The following is a 25,000-nucleotide window of genomic DNA, read 5'->3' on the forward strand; positions in this document are numbered from 1 at the left end:
GGGGGGGGGGGGGACTGGAAACCAGAGGTAGTTTAGGAAATGGGAGGTGGGGGGGGGAGGGTACATGACAGGAAGAGGTACCATGGAGTGTGGGGGTTAAAATGAAAAAGCATTTAAAGCCTGGTGTTTGGTGTGATTTTGAGTACATGTACCAGACATGCACCAGAAGGATCGCGGGGGTGCGCCTGCTTACCCGGGTGGTTGTTGAAACGTGCAAAGTTAGCGAAGCTGTTGGCGCCGGCGGCCTGAGAGGGAGGGGCGGCGAAGATGTCTCCTCCGAGGTCGCTCAGAAGGTCGAACTTCTTCTCCTGGGCCTGGTGGGCCTGGTGGGCCTGGGCATGAGCGCGACTCGCCACTGGAGACTGAGACAACACGGCCGCCGTCACCCCTCACACGCAACCTCACATTACAGGCATGCAGCGGACCGCCCTTATCCACAGCAACCTGCACACACAGCTGGGTCTACCACTAGAACGGCAGTGTCCTACCCGGGAATTGAACCTATGACCTTCAGGTTGCAAGACCAGTTCCTTACTCGTTTTGCTACGCTGCTGCCACTTCATAGACACAGACAGCGTAGTTCCATCACAGTCTCCTCACACAACATAGCGGGGGGGGGCGACATAGCTCAGGAGGTAAGAGCGGTTGTCTGGCAGTCGGAGGGTTGCTGGTTCGATCCCCGCCCTGGGCGTGTCGAAGTGTCCCTGAGCAAGACACCTAACCCCTAACTGCTCTGGTGAATGAGAGGCATCAATTGTAAAGCGCTTTGGATAAAAGCGCTATATAAATGCAGTCCACTTACCACTTACCACACATACAAATACTAGTCACATTACAAACGCAGTCAATTCACAGACAGTGACCTCACCTATAAAACAGAAACATCCCAAACACAACGATCTCAATCGGCTAACGGACACAGCTACCTCACAGACACCACAAATGCAGTTACCCAAGACGTAACGGCAGAATCAAGTTACCTCACTGTCATCTTACAAAAACACAGAAGTTACCTCACATATTTTCTGCAACCTCAGACAGTCACCGAATTGAACAACACAGACACAAAAAGTTACCTCAGAACCAGCTCACAGACAGCCGGCTCACAGACAAGTGCAGCTCACAGACAGTGGAGTCACAGACGGCTGCAGCACCCCCACAGAAGCTCAACAGCACCAGTGGAATTGGTCTGGTGACGCTCGTCCCACATGAAGGGTACATATAGGGGGGAAATGTTGCAACGTTGGCCAATTCTTCACCTCGCTCTTGTGCAAAGCTTCCTTCCTCCTTCCCCGATACCTCGTGCCTGAATATGACTGGCAGCTGAGCTCAGCCAGAAGCTCCCCTTCCTGTGCCACGGGGGGGGTTAGTGGCTCCGGCTGACGCACCACGCGGCACGGACCCCTTTGCCTAAAATGTGCTGTGGGAGGCCTGGGTGCCCACTTTGCTCAGCTGACCCAGTGTGTGTGTGTGTGTGTGTGTGTGTGTGTGTGTGTGTGTGTGTGTGTGGGGGGGGGGGGGGGGTCACCTGACCAGGCGTGTGTGCGTGCGTGTGTGTGCAGGGAGGGGGGGGACTCACCTGACTGCGCGTGCTCCTGCTCAGGTGGGCGGGGGACCCGGACTCTCCCAGCAGAGCTTTGAGGGGGGGGCGGACCTCGGGGGTGCTGCCGGTGCTGCTGCCCGGGGAGCTCGAGATGGAGGCGTGCACAGAGGCCACCACCTTGGCCTGCTCCGGCGGGACATACCTGGGGAGGGGAGAGGTGCTCAGTCAGGGGGGGAGGGAGAGGGAGGGGGAGGGAAGAGGTGCTCAGTCAGGGGGGAGGGAGGGGGAGGGGGAGGGGAGAGGTGCTCAGTCAGGGGGGGAGGGAGGGGGAGGGGAGAGGTGCTCAGTCAGGGAGGGGGAGGGGAGAGGTGCTCAGTCAGGGGGGAGGGAGAGGGAGGGGGAGGGGAGAGGTGCTCAGTCAGGGGGGAGGGAGAGGGAGGGGAGAGGTGCTCAGTTAGGGGGGGAGGGAGAGGGAGGGGAGGGGAGAGGTGCTCAGTCAGGGCGGGAGGGAGAGGGAGGGGGAGGGGAGAGGTGCTCAGTCAGGGGGGGAGGGAGAGGGAGGGGGAGGGGAGAGGTGCTCAGTCAGGGCGGGAGGGAGAGGGAGGGAGAGGTGCTCAGTCAGGGGGGGAGGGGAGAGGTGCTCAGTCAGGGGGGGGAGGGAGGGGGAGGGGAGAGGTGCTCAGTCAGGGCGGGAGGGAGAGGGAGGGAGAGGTGCTCAGTCAGGGGGGGAGGAAGGGGGAGGGGAGAGGTGCTCAGTCAGGGGGGGGAGGGAGGGGGAGGGGAGAGGTGCTCAGTCAGGGCGGGAGGGAGAGGTGCTCAGTCGGGGGGGAGGAAGGGGGAGGGGAGAGGTGCTCAGTCAGGGGGGGAGGAAGGGGGAGGAGAGGTGCTCAGTCAGGGGGGGGAGGAAGGGGGAGGGGAGAGGTGCTCAGTCAGGGGGGGGAGGGAGGGGGAGGGGAGAGGTGCTCAGTCAGGGCGGGAGGGAGAGGTGCTCAGTCGGGGGGAGGAAGGGGGAGGGGAGAGGTGCTCAGTCAGGGGGGGAGGAAGGGGGAGGGAGAGGGGGGGACGCAGGGAGAAGGAGAAACTGTGCTCTTCCACTCACCATCTCTTCCTCTCGTACTTCTCCTGGAGGAACTCCTTCACTTTCTGGGGTTCGCGGAAATCTGGAACGGACGAGGTTCTGTCGTCATACAGTCCCAGCCATATCTGTCTGCAGAACTGAGGGGGGGGGGAGGGGGGGTTAAATTCAACCCACCTTCATACAAATAAACGTGATCACAACAGATAATTAATTGTAATCATTTCATTGTAATTTATCAGCATTGATGTCTCACGCACCTCTTATTTTGGTTACCAACCACCATAAACATCTAGAACCACAACAGTAATTGGTGATTAACAACAACCGTAGTCCCCCCACCCCCAATACAAAGTAAATTATTGTTTTAAAATAATAATTATAAATAAATAAAATAAATAAATAAATAAATAAATAAATAAAAACCTTTGGAAATACACGGGCCAACCTAAAATACAGAGAACATTAAAACTGTCCCATAATGTCACAAGCTGGGGAAGGCCTTCACCCAGCTTGTCATATGACAGAGACAGGGGGGCCACGATTCACTTCCTGTTTGCCTGGAGAAGAGGGCGCCAAGCGGTCAGCTGCTCATTAGCATGCGGGAAAAGCAGGGGGCGGACCAATCGCCCGCATTCTTCTTCTGCGCAGTCACGCGCAGCCTCCGAGACGCCACGACCGGACACATCCAGCCATAAAGAGACCTCACAGTCAGCACTGGAACCAGTACTGTGCTCAAGAGCATCAGGAGAGACCAGCAGGAGGACCAGGAGAGACCAGCAAGAGGACCAGGAGAGACCAGCAAGAGGACCAGGAGAGACCAGCAGGAGGACCAGGAGAGACCAGCGAACGGTTCAGAGCTTTGGGAAGCAGGCGCTTGCACCGTTAGAGAGAAAGCGAGAGAGATTCAGGTCACATGCCACAGAGATCGATGCCGACTCCGTAACCATGACGACCGCCTCTGACAGAGAATTCCTGAGGTACGTTCCTCGGTCTCCCGTATGCGCATAGCCGGGGCCCCACGCAAATCCGGCCAGCGCTGGGGACAGCCGGCGTCGCCGGACGGCGCGCCGCACGCGCGTTTCGCGGGGCATACCTCGTTGCCGTTTTTCTGCAGGAACTCGATCTCCTGTTGCGTGAAGGTCGTCATGGAGATGGACTTCACTCTGTGGGGGGGGTTGAGGCCGCGCCTGGGGAGGGAAGGAGGAGCAGAGTTTAAACACTGAACCTCACACACACACACGTACGTACATACGTCCGAACGCACACACACCCACGCACGCACGCGTGTGAGTGAGTAAGAGAGGAAGGGAGTGGTATGGGTATGGAGGGAGAGAAAGAGCTGTAGCAGCAGAGTGAAGGAGGAAAGGAGAACTGAGAGTAAGAGAGTGGCAAGGAAGGAGGGAAAAGGAGGGGGAGGGAGACAGACAGAGGGGGAGGGAGAGAGACAGTCCCAGCATGGTAGTACAGGGACACACTGTTAAGCCAGTTCCCACAGCTGGAGACGGATAGAACCCCATGGCTAATAATATTCCTTTACACAGGGTCCACATCAATATACAAAAAGAATTCAGCCACAAACAAGAATATTACAGCAGAATATTACATGCTTATAATTAAGCCCTACCCTTCACATGTCTAATGAAACCCTACTACTCCACAACACTGGGTTCCTACTGCCTGGCTGTGTGATCCTACCCATCCAGCTCTGTGCTACCCGGGAATGGAACCTGCAACCTCAAGGTCACAAACCCAGTCCTGTAGCCACTGCGCTACACTTCCTCCTGACAGCACTCGCACCCCTCCAGCCTCCAGGAATACCTGGAGCTCCGGTCAGAGTTAAGTCCAACCGAAGAACAACCCGACAGGCCAACGGAAGTCTCAGTTCAACACGAACGTAACGCGGACGCCGGAGCCAGGATCACGAAACGGCACAGAAACGCAACCCCAGGACCAGAGGGTGCGCCAGAACCTCTCAGGAAGTCCGACTGCCCCCCCCAGTCCCAGGGTTGATCCAGCACCTCCAGCACAAGGGGACCGAGGCCCGGCCAATCGATAGCCCATTAAAAATAACTAAACCTCAGCAAGGACTTTTACACAGTGGCCTCGCGCGAACTGCATGCCATCTAAGGAAGTCAAAACAGAGAGCGATCCTGCAGTCGCCCTCGGACGCGGCTTGGCAGGGAGAGGGGAAGTGACCGATGGGGAAACTTCATTCAGAAACGCAGCGGCCAACCTTATGTTCATACGGTCTATGGGCCGACCTCACAAACGAAATGATGCCATGCTCCGCACTCTCTAGCCAAGGGGAAGGTTTATTGGGACGTGTCCCGTGGTCACAAAATCACAGAGGACACACGACCGGTGGCAATGTTTCAGTTAACAGTGGCGGCCTGTGGACCCATGGCCACCATCCACTTGATATTCTGGGTCAATTCCATTTTACGCCTGTAATTATCTTGGGAAGATAATAAACCTGCAACATCGGAATTACTTGTAGGAAACTTTAGGTTTACATAGTTATATTTACTCACTGCTCACGTTTACACAGTTATATTTACCCGCGGTCACGTTAAAATGTATCACATTTTACATACAATACATACCTATTGGTCCAATTTCAATTATAGCCTCCAAAATATCGAAATTGTATATCCACATTTGAAAAGGGGAAAAAAACATATTTTCACATATCAGCTGTACACTTTGAGTGTGGACGATCAATAACATAAAATTACAGCACAACACGTCCATCTAGAGAACGTCATGCACCGCAGAGACACGCTAATTAGCTAGAACTAGATGGCATAATTATTTTCCTGTTAACTAACTATTGCAGCACAACCGAGTAATGTACTCGGGAAACATGTCAGATGGGGCAATTAAAGATCACCAACGAGCAAGGTAACGTAAATAAGTCGATTTTGGATTCTAAGTAGCTAACCATACTGATGATGGCACACGTTATTTTAGTATTTCACGCCAACTAATACAAATAATATATTCAGATTTCCAGCTAAGCTATCCATAGATAGCCAAGTTAGCCAGCCAGCCAGCCATCTCGGCACAGACGCTGATTTAAGTGTCCATCGATGGGCAGTTACATTGCAGCTGGAACAAATGCCACCAGAAAGCCCGCTACTGACTATAATATTACACGACAAGGTCGAAATAGGTACCGTTAGCACGGCTAACGGTACGGTGGGACTTGCGCTGTCGGGAAAACGTGTTGAAGACAGTATTTAATTTAGCTGGCAAGCAAAAATCACTGCTGCCAACCAGCAAGCTTGCTAGCGCTAACTAACCTAACCAAGTAACAAAGATGTTGGCTAGCTAGTCAATGTCTTAGCAGTTTTCTTAAATTCATCACTGAATATATTACCTCCAGCTACACTGCTAACGGTAATCAACCTTCGTTCTTGAAGGAAAGCCAGTTGGATAGCTAGCAGGCTAACTTAGCCAGTTAGCTAGTGCTAACGATCGACAGCGCCCCAGCCTGCCCTGTCCAACATCGAGGCATAGCCCATGCCCAGTGAACTAACGTCGGCTAAGTAATTAGCCACAATGTAGCTAGTCTACACCTTCTAAATTAGGCTTTACGAGGTGTCGCGTTATATGGGAGCCTGACTGTCAGAAAATAAACAGGTCAGCCTGGAGAGTTACTCACAGTATGCCCGAACAAGTGGTGCAGACGAACGAGCCCACGGTCATGTTGGCGTAGGTCGGGCCGCGCTGGTCACAATCGAAGCACTTTCTGTTGGGCGGCAGGCTCGTCATCTCCCGCAGCATCTTCAGATGCTTCTCCTCCTGCTTGCGCTTCGCATTCACCGCCATGGCCGGGGCCGACTGTCGGTGATAAGGGCGTAGACACTGGGCGGAATAGGACGATCAGCAGCTTCCCAAATGTGAGCGCAGGATACGGAGGCTGAAATCCACGGGGAGAGGGTGTCTACAGAGAGGCAGCACGGAAAGCACTGTGCGGCTGAATCAACAGTCGCACCACTGTTGACTCCCGTACACTTCCGTCTTCCAGCCTCATAAAAGGATGGTTAGTTTGGAGAGGGGGGTCCACGCCTGCGCAGGAAAATAAACGATATTGCGCCAGGGTACGAGGGCAGAGAAAATCCAGTACCAGTTTACCTAGCCGTAATTCGTTCCTCACTAATTTTGGGTTAAGGGACCACCGCAGTGGGAATCAGTGTACCTGGACAACGTTGCAGCACATTAACTTCACAAAACTGTTCTGTACACCAAAATGATTGCGACAAGTTTGCGTCTGAAACTATACGTAGTCTATATAAAATGTTTTTCGCTTAACTTGAACCAAGCCTTGACAGTTTTTTTGGACACGTTTTAGCACATAATAGCTCATTCCCACGTGAACTTTACGCCGGGTGCTTGACGAACAATTGTGTGCTCTCAGCCACCTCGCGAGACCATATAATTAAAGAACCACTGACAGACAAACCCGAACAAAGGTAACCTCATCATTATGAATTATCATTATTCATTGTTATTAAAATGATAAGAGAACCCATGAGCGGATGAACCCACTATTAGTCATCTGAGAGGACCCCTATATATGGTATACGTGAACGGATATGCCATCCCCCGACATGTCAAAAATGACAACATAACAGATTGTAATAATGCCGTATTATATATACCTTACTATAACTATAACCTATAACCGTGTCACGGAGGTATGCATTTATAAACCTGTTCCAATTAACCCATTTATAAAAGTGTGCCATTTTCTGCCGTTCCTCCAAAAATAAATTCGCTTGATTTTTTGACCCGGTTTAAAAAAAAAAGTTTTTTTTTAACCAAAAGCACACGCTATGTTAAATAACGTAGAGACTACACTTTCACCTATTGCTGCTATTTATTTAAATAAAATGTGTACATTTTTCTCTGTTTGTCATGATACACATAGATGCAAAAAGAAAAAAAACAAAACAAAACATTATAATTACAACTGGTCACACAAACACAAGGGCAATTAAACTTTTCCCACTTTTCACCCCCCAGCCCCTGAAAAGAGTCGAACTTAAAACTGGAAAGTACTTAACAAGTATGCAATTGTATGGTTTGTTTTGCATACTGGAATGCAATATACTAATTTACTTTACATATTGAGATGCAATATATTACACATATATTTAAATCATAATTCAGTTAAACAAGTGAACAAACAATGGATAATGACTTGTGGGTCCCATAAAATGAGAATATTATCACATTTTTACAATATTTTAAACACACCTTCAAGTATTGACACAAATACAGCCACCCAGTTGTTCATGATTGCTTCTTCAAATCTTTGCTCCGGCTCTCCTTCACACAGGTAAAACACCTCAATGCTTAACACCACTGAACTACTAAAACCTTGTGCTAGGAATCAAACAAGTATTTACAACCAAAATCATGCACTGGATGATCCGATCAACCTCAGAAAGATTATCATAATAATAATAAAAAAAAGTGAAAGTAAAAAATAAAAAAAAATAAAATAAAGCTATACAAGTACTGCATACAGTAAAAAGAGAAGAAGGATCCCCTTGCCCAGTAGTTCTTGCTGTACGTCAGGGCTGCCCAACCGTGTTCCTGGAGGTCTACTGTCCTGTAGGTTTTCACTCCAACCCTAACAAAAGCCACACCTCACTCAACAGCTAGAGACCTTGTTGAGCAGCTATAATTAGTAGAATCAGGTGCGCCGAATTAGGGTTGGAGCGAAAACCTGCAGGACAGTAGGCCTCCGGGAACAGGGTTGAGCAGCGCCGCGGTACGTAGTGCAACAAGGACGGCCCCCTGCAGGAGCTGAGAGCTGAGTGCAGGCAGACGTTTTTGGCGAAGGTTTTGACACAGAATCGAGCGGTGTGGCGGACCCCCCCCCCCCTCCCCCCCCAGGGGCCGGGCTGGGCTGGGCTGGGCTGGGCTGGGCCTGGCGTTGGGCCCCCATCAGGGGGGGGGGTCGGGCCCTAACGGCGGAACCAGATCCAGCTGTTGACGAGCCAGAAGGCCACGGTGATGGAGTACATGATCATCTCCCGCTTGGTGCGCTCCTTGTTCTCCTCCTCCAGCAGCTGCAGCCGTCGATTCAGCTTGATGATCTGTCACGGCCAATCAGTCAAAGTGAAAATTAGACACGCTCATAAGACACGCCCCTCCTGGGGTTTCCACAGAGGGCCCCTGAAGCCACCGTAAGGGGTCTCTGGCCAGACTTGATATGCAGTGACTACAGATTTGGGAAAATATTTAAAAACGTAATATATTACATTAAAAAAAAAACATATATATATAACCCTTTTAACGTATGATGGGGGTCCCCTGGATGCCTTTGGTTCAGAAGAGGTTAAAAACCCCTTGTTCTAAAAGAATTTTCACTGAAAGAAAGAAAAAAAAAAACTGAAAATAATCTACCAATTGGCTTTGGTTTTACTTATTTTCTTTTAAAAAACCTCGTTTACAAACACAGTGGAGCGGAGCACCGCGGCATTCTGGGCTCTCTGGCTTCTCAGTTCCCCGTTCCGGAGGGCGGTGACCGCTCCTGATATCGCTGGGGTGTGTTTTTAATGTTTGCCGACTCGAAGGCATTCAGCTGAACGCAAATCAACGAGCGCGAAAACCACACTCCTCGACAAGACAAAAAGTAATCAACTCTGAACCAAGTAAGAGACGCTCTTAAATGACCACTGTCTTCACCTCGAATCCCTTTTTCCCTGTGGGGGCTCCCTTTAAAACAAGCTTTAAGACCCCATCTTAACTGAAAACTGCAGAGTGTGCAGCTTTTAAGAATGTGCTCACTAAACTCCATTTGTCTTTGCACAATGGAAGTCAACAAAATCCACTAATCCATTATCCACCCGATCAATGAATCAATCCACCTCCTCAGTTCATCTCCCATTCTTTCAATCAAAAACCATCAGTCCATCAATTATTCAAAATTAATATGAGTGAAAATGTGATCACAGCGGAAACGTGATCCCGCTGGAGGCTCACCTGTCGCCGTAGCGTTGCCGCGTCAACCACGGCCATCTCCTCCGGCGTCCCTTCCATCGCCGCTTCCAGCGTGGAGAGGCCAAGTCTGTGGAGGGAATCGAACAGAACAGCACACACACTCGCATTTATCAAACTTCATTTACACTCGCATTTATCAAACCTCATTTACACTCGCATTTATCAACCTCATTTACACTCGCATTTATCAAACTCATTTACACTCGCATTTATCAAACTCATTTACGTTCGCATTTATCGACCTCATTTACACTCGCATTTATCAAACTCATTTACACTTGCATTTATCAAACTCATTTACACTCGCATTTATCGACCTCATTTACACTCGCATTTATCAACCTCATTTACACTCGCATTTATCAAACTCATTTACACTCGCATTTATCGACCTCATTTACACTCGCATTTATCAACCTCATTTACACTCGCATTTATCAAACTCATTTACACTCGCATTTATCAAACTCATTTACACTCGCATTTATCAAACTCATTTACACTCGCATTTATCAAACCTCATTTACACTCGCATTTATCAAACTCATTTACACTCGCATTTATCAAACTCATTTACACTCGCATTTATCAAACCTCATTTACACTCGCATTTATCAACCTTATTTAAACTCGCATTTATCAACCTCATTTACACTCGCATTTATCAAACTCATTTACACTCGCATTTATCAAACTCATTTACACTCGCATTTATCAACCTCATTTATACTCGCATTTATCAAACTCATTTACAATCGCATTTATCGACCTCATTTACACTCGCATTTATCAAACTCATTTACACTCGCATTTATCAAACTCATTTACACTCGCATTTATCAACCTCATTTACACTTGCATTTTATCGAGTTGCACTCGCATTTATATCTGAGCAAATCACACCCAGCATTTACCAGTCAAGTCAAAGTTGTAGTCAGCCTCTTTGAAAATGTAGCAACAGCGCACACACACACACACAGATGAGAGTATAAAGTAGATGGCGCAGGCTCCTGGTCAGAAGGTTAAGTGGGGAGCTGGTATCTGGATTCAGGGAGAAGTTTCCAGAAGGACAGAGGGGATGAAATGCACAAAGGGCCAGAGAGAGAGAGGAGGGTGGAGTTACCTAGAGCTGTGAAACTCAAGGGGCTGAAAGAGGAGAAGGGGGTGGAGTTACCTGGAGTGTGAGGCTGAAGGAGGGGAGAGGAAGTGGAATTATGTGGGCTGAATTCAAGATGTGGAAAACACTGCTGTGTGATTATAAAGTGTTTATAATCTGAGAAAGTTGCACTGAATGTCTGATTGGAAAACGCCGTTACCACGGCTGCCGATAGGGAGACGGGTCTTAAACGCGTCACTCGTCGCCCCTGGTTACACTGCAGCCCCCTCGGGTACGCCCACGACATGCCAGGAAATGCTTCTCAAAGATCGCAAAATGTCACAAAACAGTTCCTCTCGTGAAAGCAGCGTACGAGTTTAAACGTAACCAAAATGTTTAGTGTCTTGATCGAACCATGGAAATGTGAGGTGAGGAGGAAGGAGTTACCTGGAATCGTGCAAGGGGTCAGAGGAGGGTGGAGCTACCTGGAGTTGTGAGGGGATTGAATGAGTGGAGAAGGGAGTGGAGTTACCTGGAGTTGTGAGGGGACTGGAGGAGAGGGGAAGGGGGGGTAGTTACCTGGAATGTGCAGGGGTTGGAGAAGGAGGGGTAAGGGGGGGGGGGTGGAGTTACCTGGAGTTGTGAGGGGATTGGAGGAGAGGAGAGGGGGGCGGAGTTACCTGGAATCGTGGAGGGGGTTGGAGGTGGACACTGATCCCCCTCTCAAACTTGGGCTGCTGAAGAGGGCATGACAGGGCAAGAGGAGACAGAAGACAGGTTGAGCAGAAAGTACTCACACACAGGTGGAGAGGACAGGAAGGGGGGTGTGTGTGTGTGTGTATGGGGGTGGGGGGGGGGGTCCAGAGGGGGTGTAGCAGACCCCTTTTCCCCCCCAAGGGTCTTTTTCCTCCAGATCCTTATTTTCATCAAACTCTGTATCTCCAGTCAAAATAGCAGACGAACACAAACCCTGTCATGTGACCATAAAACATCATCCCGGATGATCACAAACCCTGTAATGTGACCATAAAACATCGCCCCAGACCAACACAAACCCTGTCATGTGACCATAAAACATCACCCCAGACCAACACAAACCCTGTCATGTGACCATAAAACATCACCCCCAGACCAACACAAACCCTGTCATGTGACCATACAACATCATAAACCCGGATGATCACAAATCTTGTCACAAGTGTGGCTGCCCACAGGGCAAAGACATGCATGCTCTGGTGTGAACCGATGCAGATCTCCATATCAGAGTTCTTCTTCAATGAGGGCACGAGAATCAGAGCGTGCGATTAGCCCCAGGGTAAGCCAGTGATAGAGACACGCCAATGTACAGTGTGTCCTAGATTTGGCTAAAGGAGGACTTGTTATACATGCCTAAGGATAGGATATTTCATTATTCAGTAGTCTACACTGACCCAAAGTCCTTGCGGCACCATCAACAGGCCCACACAACAGTGCCTTGTGTCCACAGGAAATGACATCACAGAGGGAAAGTGCTCCACTGTCCTTGTGATCGTTCAGGGTCTGACCCGTATGCACAGACACTAGAACAGACCAACCACAGTCTGCACAGACACCAGTACAGACCATCCCCTTTCTGCACAGAGACACGAGTAGACTGACCCCTTTCTGCACAGACACCAGTACAGACCAACCCGTCTGCACAGAGACACCAGTACAGACCAACCCGTCTGCACAGAGACACCAGTACAGACCGACCCGTCTGCACAGAGACACCAGTAGACTGACCCCTTTCTGCACAGACACTAGTACAGACCGACCCCTGTCTGCATAGAGACAACAGTACAGACCGACCGGTGTCTGCACAGACACCGGTACAGACCAACCGGTCTGCACAGAGACACCAGTACAAACCATCCCCTTTCTGCACAGACACCAGTACAGACCGACCCGTCTGCATAGTGACACCAGTACAGACTGACCCGTCTGCATAAAGACTACTCATTCAAAATGTTTAAAAATTTTTTTTTTTTTTTACCCTTGGTGTTACAATTAATGCATATTTATTTATTTAGCTCAGTCTGAGAGTGACAACAGGCATCTAACACATTTGTCTGATGGTTTTTCAAATTTCCCCTTCTCTCTAATCCAGCTCTTGTCGTAAGACCAGTCTGAAGACAGGAACGTCACACAAAGGCCAAGCTGACTTTAGCCTTTTTCCTGGTTTGCACCGAGCAAAGGGGGGAGTTAGGTCACACGCTACAGAATAACCAGACGCCAGCTCGGTACTCTGGATCCATGGCGATATGGCACTCTGATCTGAGACAGGTGATAAGGACGTATAAGCCGCCCGCGTTCTTCGCCACTGACACGAAGCTGTGATCTCCACACTCACAGGCACCCACGCCAGGAACGGCCTGACCTGACTGCATTCTCTAATCCTGACGTGGGCGGGGATTTCGTGCCAACTTCTGTTCTTATTGAATTACCCCTAACATTTACGCATCCGACCCTTTGGCTACACTTGCTCGAAAAGCGTATGAGGAACAGCCGAAGATTTTGTTCTTGTGTGAAACGTTTTGCCGTGATCTAATCTACAGGTGAACCAGTGCTGGTGCAAACAACCAGTCAGCTCAATTAGCCAGGGGAATTTCTGGAAACAAAAGCCTGCTCCACCCCCCGTCCTAATCTGTCATCTGTCTACCTGTTCACAGTCCAGTTTTCACGTTCAGGAATGCAGTGAGTACTTCCTACACAGGTATCCCCATCTACACATAGAACCACACCCCCTCAGGCATTCTCTGACCCCCCCCCCCCACCACCAGCAGGCTACACCTCTCAGCAGGCTCTCAGTCAGTCAAGCCACGTCAGCACATTCAACATGGCCGTTCACCATGGAAGCAGTGGCAAAGGGAGGACACATCGCCGTGATTACAATGAGGGAGTGGAATTTCTATCACACACATTCCTACAACAGATAAAGCCAGTGAGTCAGGCTTCACCAGTCAGAATAAGCCTGGCTGTGACTCACTGTTCCAACAAGCACCCACCTCTAGGAAGCATGGCACAGCCTCAACAATGCAGTTCATAAATAACTAAAAAGAATGCATAAATTAAATCAAATAACATACAAATTACAGGCGTTAAACCAGCTGGTCCAGAATTCACATTTAATTGTAGACACCAAATCAGCCTCAATTAGTTTCTCTTTTTCCCCTATTCTGATTGGCTGCCCGATTTGAATGTGAAATGTGGACTGATCGCCACGGAAACAAGGAGTGAGGAGGTGCAGCGTGGAGCTCCGGCCAATCACAGGCGGGCATGCGGGCCGGCAGGCCAACCAGAGAAGAGAGCAGATGGAGAAGGAGACGGGCAGGTTGCCAGGCTGCGGGGGCAGGGGGGGAGGGGTTTCACGAGCGACACAGCGGGGGTGGGCGGGGTCAGGAGCCGGTCACCTGCGCTGGTTGTCGTCCAGCACCTCCAGGACCTGCTGGTAGGCGCGGCGGGTGGTGGACTGGATCAGGGACAGCACGCCGCGGGCACTGTACAGGCTCACTCCATCCTCGGGCGCAGTGAGGGGGGGGCAGGCGCGCGGGGGGGGCGGGGTCACGCTGCTCACCAGCAGCACAGGGGGGCCAAGCCAGCGGAGAGAGAGAGGGAGGGAGAGAGAGAAAGTGAGGGGGAGAGACAGAGAAAGAGAAAGAGAAGACAGGTGTAAGAGGGGAGATAAGGACAGAGAGTCCAAGGGAGAGAGAGAGAGAGAGAGAAGGGTTATCAGAAGGGTTATACAGAGAAAAAAGACGAGTAAAAACAGGGAGAGAAAGACACAGGGTAGTGTTGTAAGAGGAAATGAGACACAGTGACAAAAAGGAAAAAGAGAAGGAGGAGAGAGAGGGGTAGAAGGAGAGATGAGGGGAGAGGGGCAGACAGAAAAAGAGGTGTGAGATAAAGAGGGGTGGAAAGGGAGGGGAAAAAAAGGACAGAGAGAAAGAGAGAGGAGACCGTCCACGCTTCACTAACAGGTTCACAGCAGAGACCGCCATTATGACTGTAGCAGACCAGCAGTCTCACAGCTACACTTACCTCCATCCTCGCACATGCTCAGAACAAAATATCTGCTCCTTACTCTGCAGCCATTTAGAACTGGTCAGATGTGTTCAAACACCCGACCTTCTCATTACCAAGCCTGCTTCATTGTGACATCACTTCCTGTTTTTGCCCAGGGACAATAATGGCAGTCGTGATGTCACCTTGCTTGCAGAAAGAAAACGGGGAACAACGCTAGCAATGAGCGATGGGTTCTCTCTGGCTACTTCCTGGTTATTCTGGAAAAAACATTCGCTCTTTCGTTAAAGGAACGAGGACACAGCTGCCGCATAATTACTGTCGCAGTATCACAGAGAGGCAGGGCTGTGGGTATGGAAGGGGAAGCCCTTCCCGGTGGCAGTACAGAGCATGAGGACAGATTCAGGTGCTGTGGAGGAAAACCAGAAACGCACCACGACGGTTGCTAGCAGAGGCCAGACACAACGGGCGACACGACCAAACAAAGGGCGGGGCGGGGCGTGCTAGACACCGGGGGCCTAACCGGAGCGTGGAGCGGATCCGGCTCACCCCCTCCAGGGCTGAGGGACACGGCGCCGCACATGGACGGACTGACAGACGGGGGGGGCGGGCGGGGGGCAGAGGGACAGATGCGTTAGCGAGCCGATTCGGGCGGCGGGGGCACTCACGTGGAGTCGATCCGGGGCAGCTGGCCGTTCTGACGCACCAGGGCGTTCTCGCTGGCGGAACGTTCCCGCCGCGACCGCGTCTGCGAGCGCGCCTGCGGGCAGAGACGGCGGGCGGGTGAGACCCGGTCGCCACGGCGACCGAGGGAGCGGGTGGGGTGTGATGTGCAGTGCGCGCGTGGACGTTATGTGTACGTGTGTGCGCCCGGGCATAAATAAAAATGTTTGATGTGTGTTTGTGTGCGCGTGCACGTGTGTGTCTGGGTGCGTGTGTGCATGTACATTTGTGTGTTTGCGTATGCGTGTGTTTGTGTGTACGTGTGTGTGTTTATGCGTGGGTGCGCGTGCGTATGTGTATGCGTGTATGTTGGTGTGTGTGTTTTTTGTGTGTATGTTGATGTGTGTGTATGTGTTGTTTTTGTGTATATTGATGTGCATGTGTGCGCATGCGTGCGTGTGTGTTTGTATGCGCGTGTGTGTGCGTGTGCGCATGCATGCGTGCGTGTGTGCGTGTGCGCGCACGTGTGCGTGCAGGTCTCACCTCTTCAACAGGCTGCCCAGGGCCTGCAGAGCGCTCCATCTCCATGAAGTCGAGCGGCCGGTCGTTCAGGGTGAGGACCCGGGGCGGGGTCTTCAGCGCCAGGGACTCCAGCGGTGTGGACTGGATCAGGTCCAGGTCCCGGGGCCGGGGGTACTGCGAGGACTCACTGTCCCCTAATGAGCACGGCACACAGAGTCAGCATCAGCAGAGTCAGTGTTAGGGGCGCAAAAGAGAGTCAAGGGTCAAGACTGCAGAGATTCAGAGTTAGAGACACAGCAAAAAAAGAGTAAAAACTACAGAGAGTCAGTGTTAGAGACACAGCAAAAAAAGAGTAAAAACTACAGAGAGTCAGAGTTAGAGACACAGCAAAAAAAGAGTAAAAACTACAGAGAGCCAGTGTTAGAGACAGCAAAAAAAGAGTAAAAACTACAGAGAGTCAGTGTTAGAGACACAGCAAAAAAAAGAGTAAAAACTACAGAGAGCCAGTGTTAGGGGAGAGTCAGTGTTACGGGCACAAAAGTCAAAACTACACAGAGTCAGTGTGGGGAGAGAGTCACTGTCAGCAGCTCAGAGCAGGACTATGAAATGTAAGAGGAGCAGGCGGGGAGGTCACACCTGCCACCACGATGCGCTCGGGAACGTGCATCGGGACGCTGTACAGGGGGTCCTGGGCCCCGCCCTCCGGGTCCTCGAAGGCGGAGGGCGCCACCTGCAGCTTCTCGGGGATGCGCATGCGCTGGCTGATGCCCTCGGTGTACTCGATCTCGTAGTGGATGCGGTTGATTTCCGCCATCTCTGAGGTGGGAGAAGGGAATGCCGCTCCGTTCATTGGGCTATAAAGGAGAGAGAGGTCACCCGGGTCACCGGCGCAAAAACAGCACCCCCCCCCGCCCCCCCCACACGCCACATCAGCAGCCGCCAATCACAATCACGTGACCGGTGCGACTCCACCAATCACAATCACGTGACCTGTGTGATATCTCTCGAGCAACAAATAATAATACATCGACAGACACCTTTGATTCAGCACAATTTTCGACATCCTTAATTTATAATCCCATAACCCTTTTAAGTGTAGGTTTTTGTGGAATCCCCCCTCCCCAAAAAAATTCTTGAACTCCATTGCTTTCAATTACCAGTACAGACTGTTACATCAGCATTAGAATGCTCAGTTTAAGAACATTCCAATCTGATTTCTATTGTTTCTCCTGTAAACAATACTTTAAGATGCATTTTATGATATGAAAGGTGCTATATAAATAAAGTTTATTATTATTACTATTATTATTATTATTACAAATGCTTAAATGTATACCCGATACACAACATCTAAGATTGGCTCAAGTGCGTGGGTTAGGTCCATCAGCAGAGTCAGTGTTAGGGGCGCAAAAGAGAGTCAAGGGTCAAGACTGCAGAGATTCAGAGTTAGAGATACAGCAAAAAAAGAGTAAAAACTACAGAGAGTCAGTGTTAAAGACAGCAGTTCGAAGACAACAAAAAAAAGAGACGTCTTGGTAACTTGAAGAAGCCAACTATGTGCAAGGACTACTGCTCTAGCTGCCTGGCTTTCAGAAGAAACAGAAGGAGAGAACAGACTTGCCTGGGGCCATTCTGAGACTAAAATAAATTTTAAAAACCCATGACCACACAACCAACCAGCCCAAAGAAAAAGTGAAACTATTTCCAGAACACAAACAATACACACAATTCAGAATATAGAACACACACCCCTGCTGATATATTTTGACCTTAAAAGTCGAATGGAATATTTATATGTTGAAACTGAGTATACTGTAAATATACTGTACAGTAAAATGTGATTATATATGCTATGATTGCATACATTTTACCACATACAGCATGTGTGTGAAACACCACATTGTCTGTGGACGTCGCAATAGATTTCTAAATACATGCTGCTAGTTATGAAACGGCTATACAATCAATTTGTGTAGTTATAGACCTCCTTTATGTCTCGTTATAGTTGACATTTTATAAATGTGACGTTTTCTCATACCCTAGCTATGATTTTAGGATCAGTCAACCGTTGTAGCTGTCGGTATGTGAAGCAACAGTAACCCGGCTAGTGTTTTGGTTCCGTTTAACATTCAACGTACTAGCTAACAAATTGTTCAATATAATTTCAGTTGCTATGCATTGCGTTTGCAAACTACGTTATTAACGTCAGTTACACTAAAGATAACAGTTCAGCCTAGCTCATCTCAAATAGGTAGCTAGCTGTATCTAGATGCAATCAAGTAGATGGTGTGTTTATATCACATCGTTGACCTGAACACGTATTTGAGCTAACATTATCTACAAATACCGGGCTACAAAGCAACTAACTACATTAACTAGCTAAAGTATACATTTTTTCAAATATTGTATCTAGCAAGATTGCGGCCTGATCTGCCATATATACCGTTTTTTTTTACTTACTATGTATCGATAGCTATATTTTCATTGAAAGCTTCTAGCAGCCAAGCTAGCTAATGTTAGCGAAGAAAATAACGTCGTTATAACTACGAAGGCGGAAAATATTTTTTCCCGAAACACCATTTCAAATTTCACTTACCCTTGCTATATTCGCCTTTTATTTGAATTTTAAGTATTAGGAGCTGTCGTAGGGGATTGACAGAAAACCTTCGTCTACATCACAGTCAACACAAGCACCCTTTGGTTTGGAAACAAGACGGACGAAAACCACAGCATCTGCACCACAACAACGTCATGACGTAAACACGAATCATGGAAAGGGCACGTTAAGTGGGAGGAGCAAGGAGGTGAAACCCGGAAGAACTCGACATAGTTGTTCGCCATTGAAACGACTATACGATTCACTGATTAAAACCACCACTGTGGAATCTTGCTACTTTAATGTACAGATATCAGTCAGAATAACCAGGACTGAGTCTCAAGTGGTTCCCTAGAAATAGGCTGACACCCTATTGAGGCATACCCCAGGAATATAATGCAACTTACAGCTGAATTAATTAATAGACAAAATATTACATTCACACTTTTTATACGTCTATAAAAACATGCTTTATAAATCTGTATGCTACCAATTTATTCATATCAAAATGCAAAATTTGTTTCAACCCACATTAATAGTGTTGCACATGTGTTGCCTGGTCTGATTGCTCATAACATTACCTTAATCTGAAATATTGTTTTTCCCTGTAGTCAAATGCCAACAGACATCCCGGCACCCTCAGATCAGTTCCCGTAGTGTAGTGGTTATCACGTTCGCCTAACACGCGAAAGGTCCTCGGTTCGAAACCGGGCGGGAACATCACTTTTCTTCTTTTTCTACAATTAAAAAAACACAGTTCATCACATGCCAGACATTCCATGTATTTAAACATGCATTTGTTCATTTATATTTAAAAAACACACATTACAATTCACTGTTACAGACGACCTGGCACAGAACATATCCGAAACTAACAGCAGGTGGAGCCAATGTTCCACCATACAAGTGGACAAACGAAACACTAATGCTTGCATACACTGCCTTGGCCTCCATAACATGAAACTAAAGTATGCTATATGGTACTACCAAGACAGAGATCATGGTGGCATGTACTGGCATGGCGGTGTAGTGGTCAGCACTGTTGCCTTGAGAGAACGAGGTTCTGGGTCTTGAGTCCTGGTCTGGGTCCTCTCTGTGTGGAGTTTGCATGTTCTCTCCGTGTTCATGTGTCCTCCCCTACACCAAAAAACGTGTAATTCAGGTTAGGCATACCCCTGCTGTTGCCCTTGACCGAGACACTGGTCTCAAAACACAGTCCCACTGTGGCCAAGTAGCTGGGATGGTTCAAATGCAAAGGACAAATTAGCTCATGGGGTCAGTGAAGTATAACTTAGCTACAACATTACAATGTTAAAGGTCACATGATTTAATACACTGCTGTATAACTGCCATACGTTCAGGTACATGAAATGCCTTGATGACTACCTTGTGATTGCCATGAATAACCTGAGTGCAATTCCAGAGAATTAAATGGCTTCAAACAGAAAAAAAGGAAATCGGTCAATCTGGCATTGTGTATTACTGTGTGGTAGAGGAAAGGGAAGCTGTGTTGTTTGTCTCTGAACCTGAGAATACAAGGATTCAGTGGCACATCTTCCACAGGAAATGCAACACACTATGCTCTAGCATCATATTTAGATACTAACCTTTAACAGCAGTGTATGCAGGTTGAAGGAAAGTCGGGGACCCTAGATTGTAATGACACACATTTATCAAAAGGGGGCAATGTTTAGTTCTTTCCCCAGTTATGATGCACAAGTAAATATTGCCACACCAATCACTATGCAACTCACAAGTAAGACGCCTCTCTGTAAATGTAAAGTAAAAATCTGAGCAAAAACATGGGAGAGCAATCATGAATTTCTCCCACCCATTTTCACTGATTCAAGCCTGTTTCTCTCAGATAAAGCAGACACATTCAGTCCCCACACGAGGGCGCTGTTGCACTTCATTGTCGTTTTGTGTTGATGGGTTTCGATACAGCCTGGCTCCACCTGCACTGGTACGTGTGAATGACCTTGAAGCTGACCTTGCCCTCCCTCGGACTTATTACAACCAACTGGTCCCCTGACATCTTGTCTCTCTCTCTCCCCGTTGGTTCCATGACTTCTGTCTTCCCAACAGTTATGTCACCATGGAAACCAGACTAGATAAAGTTTGTTGATAGCAGGGATGCCATTGGGTTTTGGCAGGAAACATGGGCCGGTATCTGAATCAAATATACGCTGCTGCTAACGACGCAGGGTGTTTATTGTGTGGGGGCAGAGTCTGTGTATTGTGAGTGAATGTGAGAAGGTAAACGAGTGCAAAGCGTGACGAGTAAACGGTCTTTTTTACCATGCGTTTACTAAGCAGATTCTCTTATCTGTGGTGATTTAGGCCTACCCATTCTAGCACATACGGTCCATGCGTGCGCCAGCGTGCACCTGCCAAAGAAATTTGGGTTCAATATGTTGCTCAAGGGCAACAAATGTTTTTCCTATCAATTCGTTCTGCGCAGAATCTGAATTTTAACGTTTATGTCCCTTCGTTTCTCCAGCCACATAACGTTCCTGAACCGGTTCATTTCTTTTCTCCCGCCTCCCAATCATTAAGTCCAACCTGGTAACCAGTCTCAAAACCTGTTTATCTTTGAGGTCGTGTTTCCAGAAACAGTAATAAACACGGATAAAGTGGAGTTATTTTTCAGCTGTCCAGTACTCATTCTCCGATATGCACATGGCATTTAACCGTTGAATTAATCATGCCTTCTGAAGCACTCCAACCCAATCACCACATACCTCGGTTTAGAAAAGGAAACGCATTATGGATGATGAAAAATGCAGTGGCCGGACAATATCACACGATGTAAGCACCGAATACAGCACCGCGACAAAACAGCGTTAGAATTGGTTGGATATACTGAACTGACGGGGGGAACTCCGTGTGTAGGACAGCAGCGGCTGGATGCCACCAAAACCCAGGCTTTATAAACTGCATTGCCAAAGTCACATCCAACAATTGTCTTGAGCATAAACGGACAGTAGCGCCAACATTATCCACGTTTTTTAAAAAAAAAAAGAATCAACATTGTTTGCACTAACAAATCCACTGAGTTAACTTACACATTAGCCCAAAGTTAAAAATTAAATGATACCACTCGCTTTATCTTGCCACAAGAGAGAAACCACGCGGCGGCTGGGGCCTGAATTCCTTGCAATAACATGCCCGGACTGGCCTAATCATTTTCAGTAAGATTACCAAATTAATAGACAGAGCATTACCACTAATATATTAGGCTATGCAAAATACCACCACCATTTAAAAAAATACAATGAAACGTGTCTTACCCCCTCGGATGTCTTCTTCCGCGACACCCACCCAGCAAAAGCGGTCACAGTAGGATATCCTCGAATTCCATTTTCATGGCAAGGTATAACTAGGCCTCATCAACAACAAACTGAACGCGCTCACTCCCAATGTGGCGTGTGTAGGCCTAAAAGTTGGCGAGCTACTAGCAGAAATGGCGTCTCTGGTAATAGCTTTACCAGATAGTAGCAGCAACGCAATAAAAAACAAAAAACAACCGATACAGGGTTACGTTAGTTCTGCAGAACTGCTGCAGAGTTAAAACTCTGTTTCTTCAATTTACGCTTTGCAACCCTATTTGGATAATACCGATTCACCGTGTCCAGCAACCTACCGTAGAAGTTCAACTCGGGAACGAAGGAAATGCCCACGGCCCACCACCATTTAGCGACACGACGCAGGGAAACACAACGTAAGTATTTGTGAAATAGCAAATAACGAAAAAACGTAATTAACCGTTGTCTAAATTTTCACTTAAAGTTTTTGCTCACAGTAATGTTGATTTTGTTTCAATTTTCGTTTTTGTTCGACTGCAAAAATGCTTTTCCTTTCTGGTCTGGTTGTAGTTTCCATTTTGAAGCCATGCGCAAGTGTGTAATATCACTGCAGTAGACAATAATTTCGGACTGCTATCTCGTCATAAACTCCCGTTAATTAAAGATTACAGTGTGCTGTTCTGTTTAGTATGAGAACATACTAAACGTTTTGAGAGAGTACAATGTAGGTGGACCCTCTGTGCCACATTTATCAAACATTTTAGTACATGCAAAAGGTTTTTGCACCACTGCCTTGGATAATGAAATTTGCAGACATATTGGTTTTTCTATATTTTCATGTGATCACATGACTGCTCCCCCTCCACACTCCCTACACATAATATCACTTACTGTACATTATTCTATGGATTTTCCCATTATAGAGTCATGGCTCCAGGCTAACACAGTTAACCTACTTTTCACAGTCCTGGACGTGTACTGTGTTTGATCTGAGTGCTATTAGCCTGGTCCATATCACTGCTTATGTGGTTGCAGACAGGCAAAAAGATCTTGCAACGCGTTTATTAACAGCGATGAAACCACACTTGCAGAAGACCATTATGGGTAGGCAATAGGTGTGTTGATTGCGCTTCTTAAAACTGCTGTAACTGTTTGTAACTGTTGTCCTACGAGGTGTTATTGCATTTGAGATTAGTCAGTGAATGTGTGAGCGTTGTTTTAACTTTAGTCCTGTAAAACCAATGCACGGTACACTCAGCAATATTGAAATCACTGAATCGTTTTTTTTTTTTTCTTGATTAAATTATTTAAGGTTGCCATGATATCTGATGAAGGAGACCCAGGGCTAGTTTTCCTGGGAGGTGAATAGATTCCCGTCTCCTCGTGAATATTTCAGCAGCTCCTGGAGGAAGGGGAAGTTCACAGGGAGGTGACATGAGGAGCCCCAGTAGCGCTGACATTCTCCTCAGTGCAGCTATACTGTACGACCATAAAACCTGCAGCTACTCCACTCCCTTATACACTGCGGCTGCATTCTAACTCTGACTCTTATACAGTACAGTTACATTCCACTTTTGCAGACTGCTGCTGCATTCTATGAAGTACGAGAGTGTAGAATGTGGAATGTAGCGACGGTCGAGTGGAATGCAACTACATTCCGCTCTTCCGAACTGCTGCTTCATTTTAACTCTCTAATGCCTGCAATGGACTGAAGTTACGTTCCACTCCCGAACAGGCTGCTGCTGCACTGCACCGATCTCAGGTCTTTCCGGGTCACCGAGCCTGCAGCTGGTAGGTATGCTTCAGCACTTAGAGACTTCATTAAAGTCTGATTGGCTGCAGAGTCCACACACCTTGCCTCCGAGGGCTTGGGGTTGGTCGTTGATTGAAGGGATGTCCGAAAAACCTGCAGACGACGTTGACCTTCCAGTACAGGAGCTTGAGAACCAACCGCGTTCTCCGCTGCACGACCTTGCTGCTGCATTCTATGACCTCGAGAAGCCTTCGCTGCTCAAAATGCGATGACAAAAACGCAAAAACCTCAGAGATGGCCGTGTGACACGGAAGCCTCCACCTCTGCCTGACGCGGGAGAAAGTTTACTCCTAGAGAGTTTTGGTGCGCTGCCGTAGAGGAGCCACGCTTCATTTCACCGCAGTTCATCTTATATTCCTGCAGGGGGTGGCGTAATGGCACCCTCGTATCAGAGAGCTGTTTTAACCCACGGAATGAGCAGCTTGCTTGGTTTCGGCCGAGCAGACCCTTCGCCACAGCAGGCAGTAACGAGTTTCCCTCCCCCCCCCACCACGCGGTGCTGTTTAATCGGGCCCCCCCCGGGGGCTGCTGGTGTCCAGGGATCTGTGGAGGGAGTGACACAGCAGCTCCTTGCTTTTCCGTTTCCATGGGGACGGGCCTGTTGCTTCCTGTTCTCTGCGATGGGGGTACAGTTCCGAAATAGGGGCTCCTGCTGCAGCTGCGGGTCTGCTGCGCTACGGCATCCTCGGCGCGCTGACGCGCGGATGGCTCCAGCGATTTCCTGAATGCGTTCAGTCTTTCATATTTATCGCTCGTACTTTAATTTATTATGTTTTGCTTTTTGCATGTGGTTGCTGTATAGGTAGGCTCTGCTGGGGAATGACTGGTTCGTCAGTCATTCCCCAAATCGCAGCCCTGTTTCATCTCAGTCGTTTGTCTGTCGTTCCCAAAATCACAGCCCTGTTTCATCTCAGTCGTTCCCAGAATCACAGCACTGATGTACCTGTCATTCCCGCACCCATAGCACCATTACCATGACCAGAGGACCGATCTCTCACAGTCATCTCCATATACACTGAGTGTGGGTGTGTGCCCCTCTCTCTCACTCACACCCACAGTAATGAATGAGGCATGTCCTCCATCCCCCCCCCCTTTTTTTTTTTTTTTTTTTGCAGAAGCCCATCTGAAGTGGATTTGCCCCATTAATGGCGCCCCTCTAAACCGGGGCTTTAAAGGATTAATGGGGGTGAAATCCGGGATTCAGCCCGCCGCTCCCCAATCGAGGGATTACTGCCCTCGGACCCTCCTTTTCACTGCTGTTACTGGACGGGCTGGGGGAGGGGGAAAGCGGGGGGGGGGGGGTCTTGGGTCCCTTACCTCCTACTG

At 48.5% G+C, this 25,000-nt stretch overlaps 2 protein-coding genes and 1 non-coding gene across 25 annotated transcripts in view; 1 reads left to right on the forward strand and 2 right to left on the reverse strand.

Annotated features, from left to right (window-relative positions):
- The window catches only part of agfg1b (ArfGAP with FG repeats 1b), a 12,015-nt gene extending 5,238 nt beyond the window's left edge, over window positions 1-6,777 (reverse strand). For 14 of the 17 annotated variants that reach the window (XR_010330924.1, XR_010330922.1, XR_010330917.1 and 11 more), the window contains exons 1-5: window positions 6,286-6,675; window positions 3,715-3,808; window positions 2,643-2,758; window positions 1,580-1,745; window positions 194-362 (exon numbers count right to left, since the gene is read on the reverse strand). Coding sequence is in view for 4 of the 17 variants with exons in the window: in XM_064341603.1 (XP_064197673.1) it covers window positions 194-362; window positions 1,580-1,745; window positions 2,643-2,758; window positions 3,715-3,808; window positions 6,286-6,452 (712 nt within the window). In the remaining 13 variants the exon portion in view is untranslated. Of the gene's footprint in view, window positions 1-193; window positions 363-1,579; window positions 1,746-2,642; window positions 2,759-3,714; window positions 3,809-6,285 lie in introns of all 17 variants that reach the window. The other 3 variants (XM_064341605.1, XM_064341602.1, XM_064341601.1) reach the window with 3 other exon arrangements.
- A 707-nt stretch (window positions 6,778-7,484) lies between these two features.
- On the reverse strand, window positions 7,485-21,988 carry LOC135258248 (mitochondrial fission factor homolog B-like). Of its 7 annotated transcripts, XM_064341607.1 has the most exons (11): window positions 21,847-21,937; window positions 20,164-20,205; window positions 19,571-19,693; window positions 19,138-19,293; window positions 16,597-16,814; window positions 15,982-16,154; window positions 15,444-15,535; window positions 14,166-14,321; window positions 11,415-11,471; window positions 9,621-9,705; window positions 7,485-8,731 (listed from the first exon to the last, which is right to left on the reverse strand). In XM_064341607.1, exons 3-11 carry the CDS (start codon window positions 19,681-19,683, stop codon window positions 8,600-8,602), a joined length of 1,182 nt encoding a protein of 393 aa, XP_064197677.1. In that variant the 5' UTR covers window positions 19,684-19,693; window positions 20,164-20,205; window positions 21,847-21,937; the 3' UTR covers window positions 7,485-8,599. The 7 variants fall into 7 exon arrangements, with proteins under 7 accessions (XP_064197677.1, XP_064197676.1, XP_064197680.1 ...); XM_064341606.1 differs by lacking the exon at window positions 20,164-20,205 and having other exon boundaries at window positions 21,847-21,988; XM_064341610.1 differs by lacking the exons at window positions 14,166-14,321; window positions 20,164-20,205 and having other exon boundaries at window positions 21,847-21,988.
- trnav-aac (transfer RNA valine (anticodon AAC)) lies at window positions 19,204-19,276 on the forward strand. The gene has a single exon. It is a non-coding gene; the product is annotated as a tRNA-Val (tRNA).
- Window positions 21,989-25,000: the final 3,012 nt, after the last annotated feature.

This window comes from Anguilla rostrata, chromosome 6 (genome assembly GCF_018555375.3).
Source record: "Anguilla rostrata isolate EN2019 chromosome 6, ASM1855537v3, whole genome shotgun sequence".
NCBI classification, from domain to species: domain Eukaryota; kingdom Metazoa; phylum Chordata; class Actinopteri; order Anguilliformes; family Anguillidae; genus Anguilla; species Anguilla rostrata.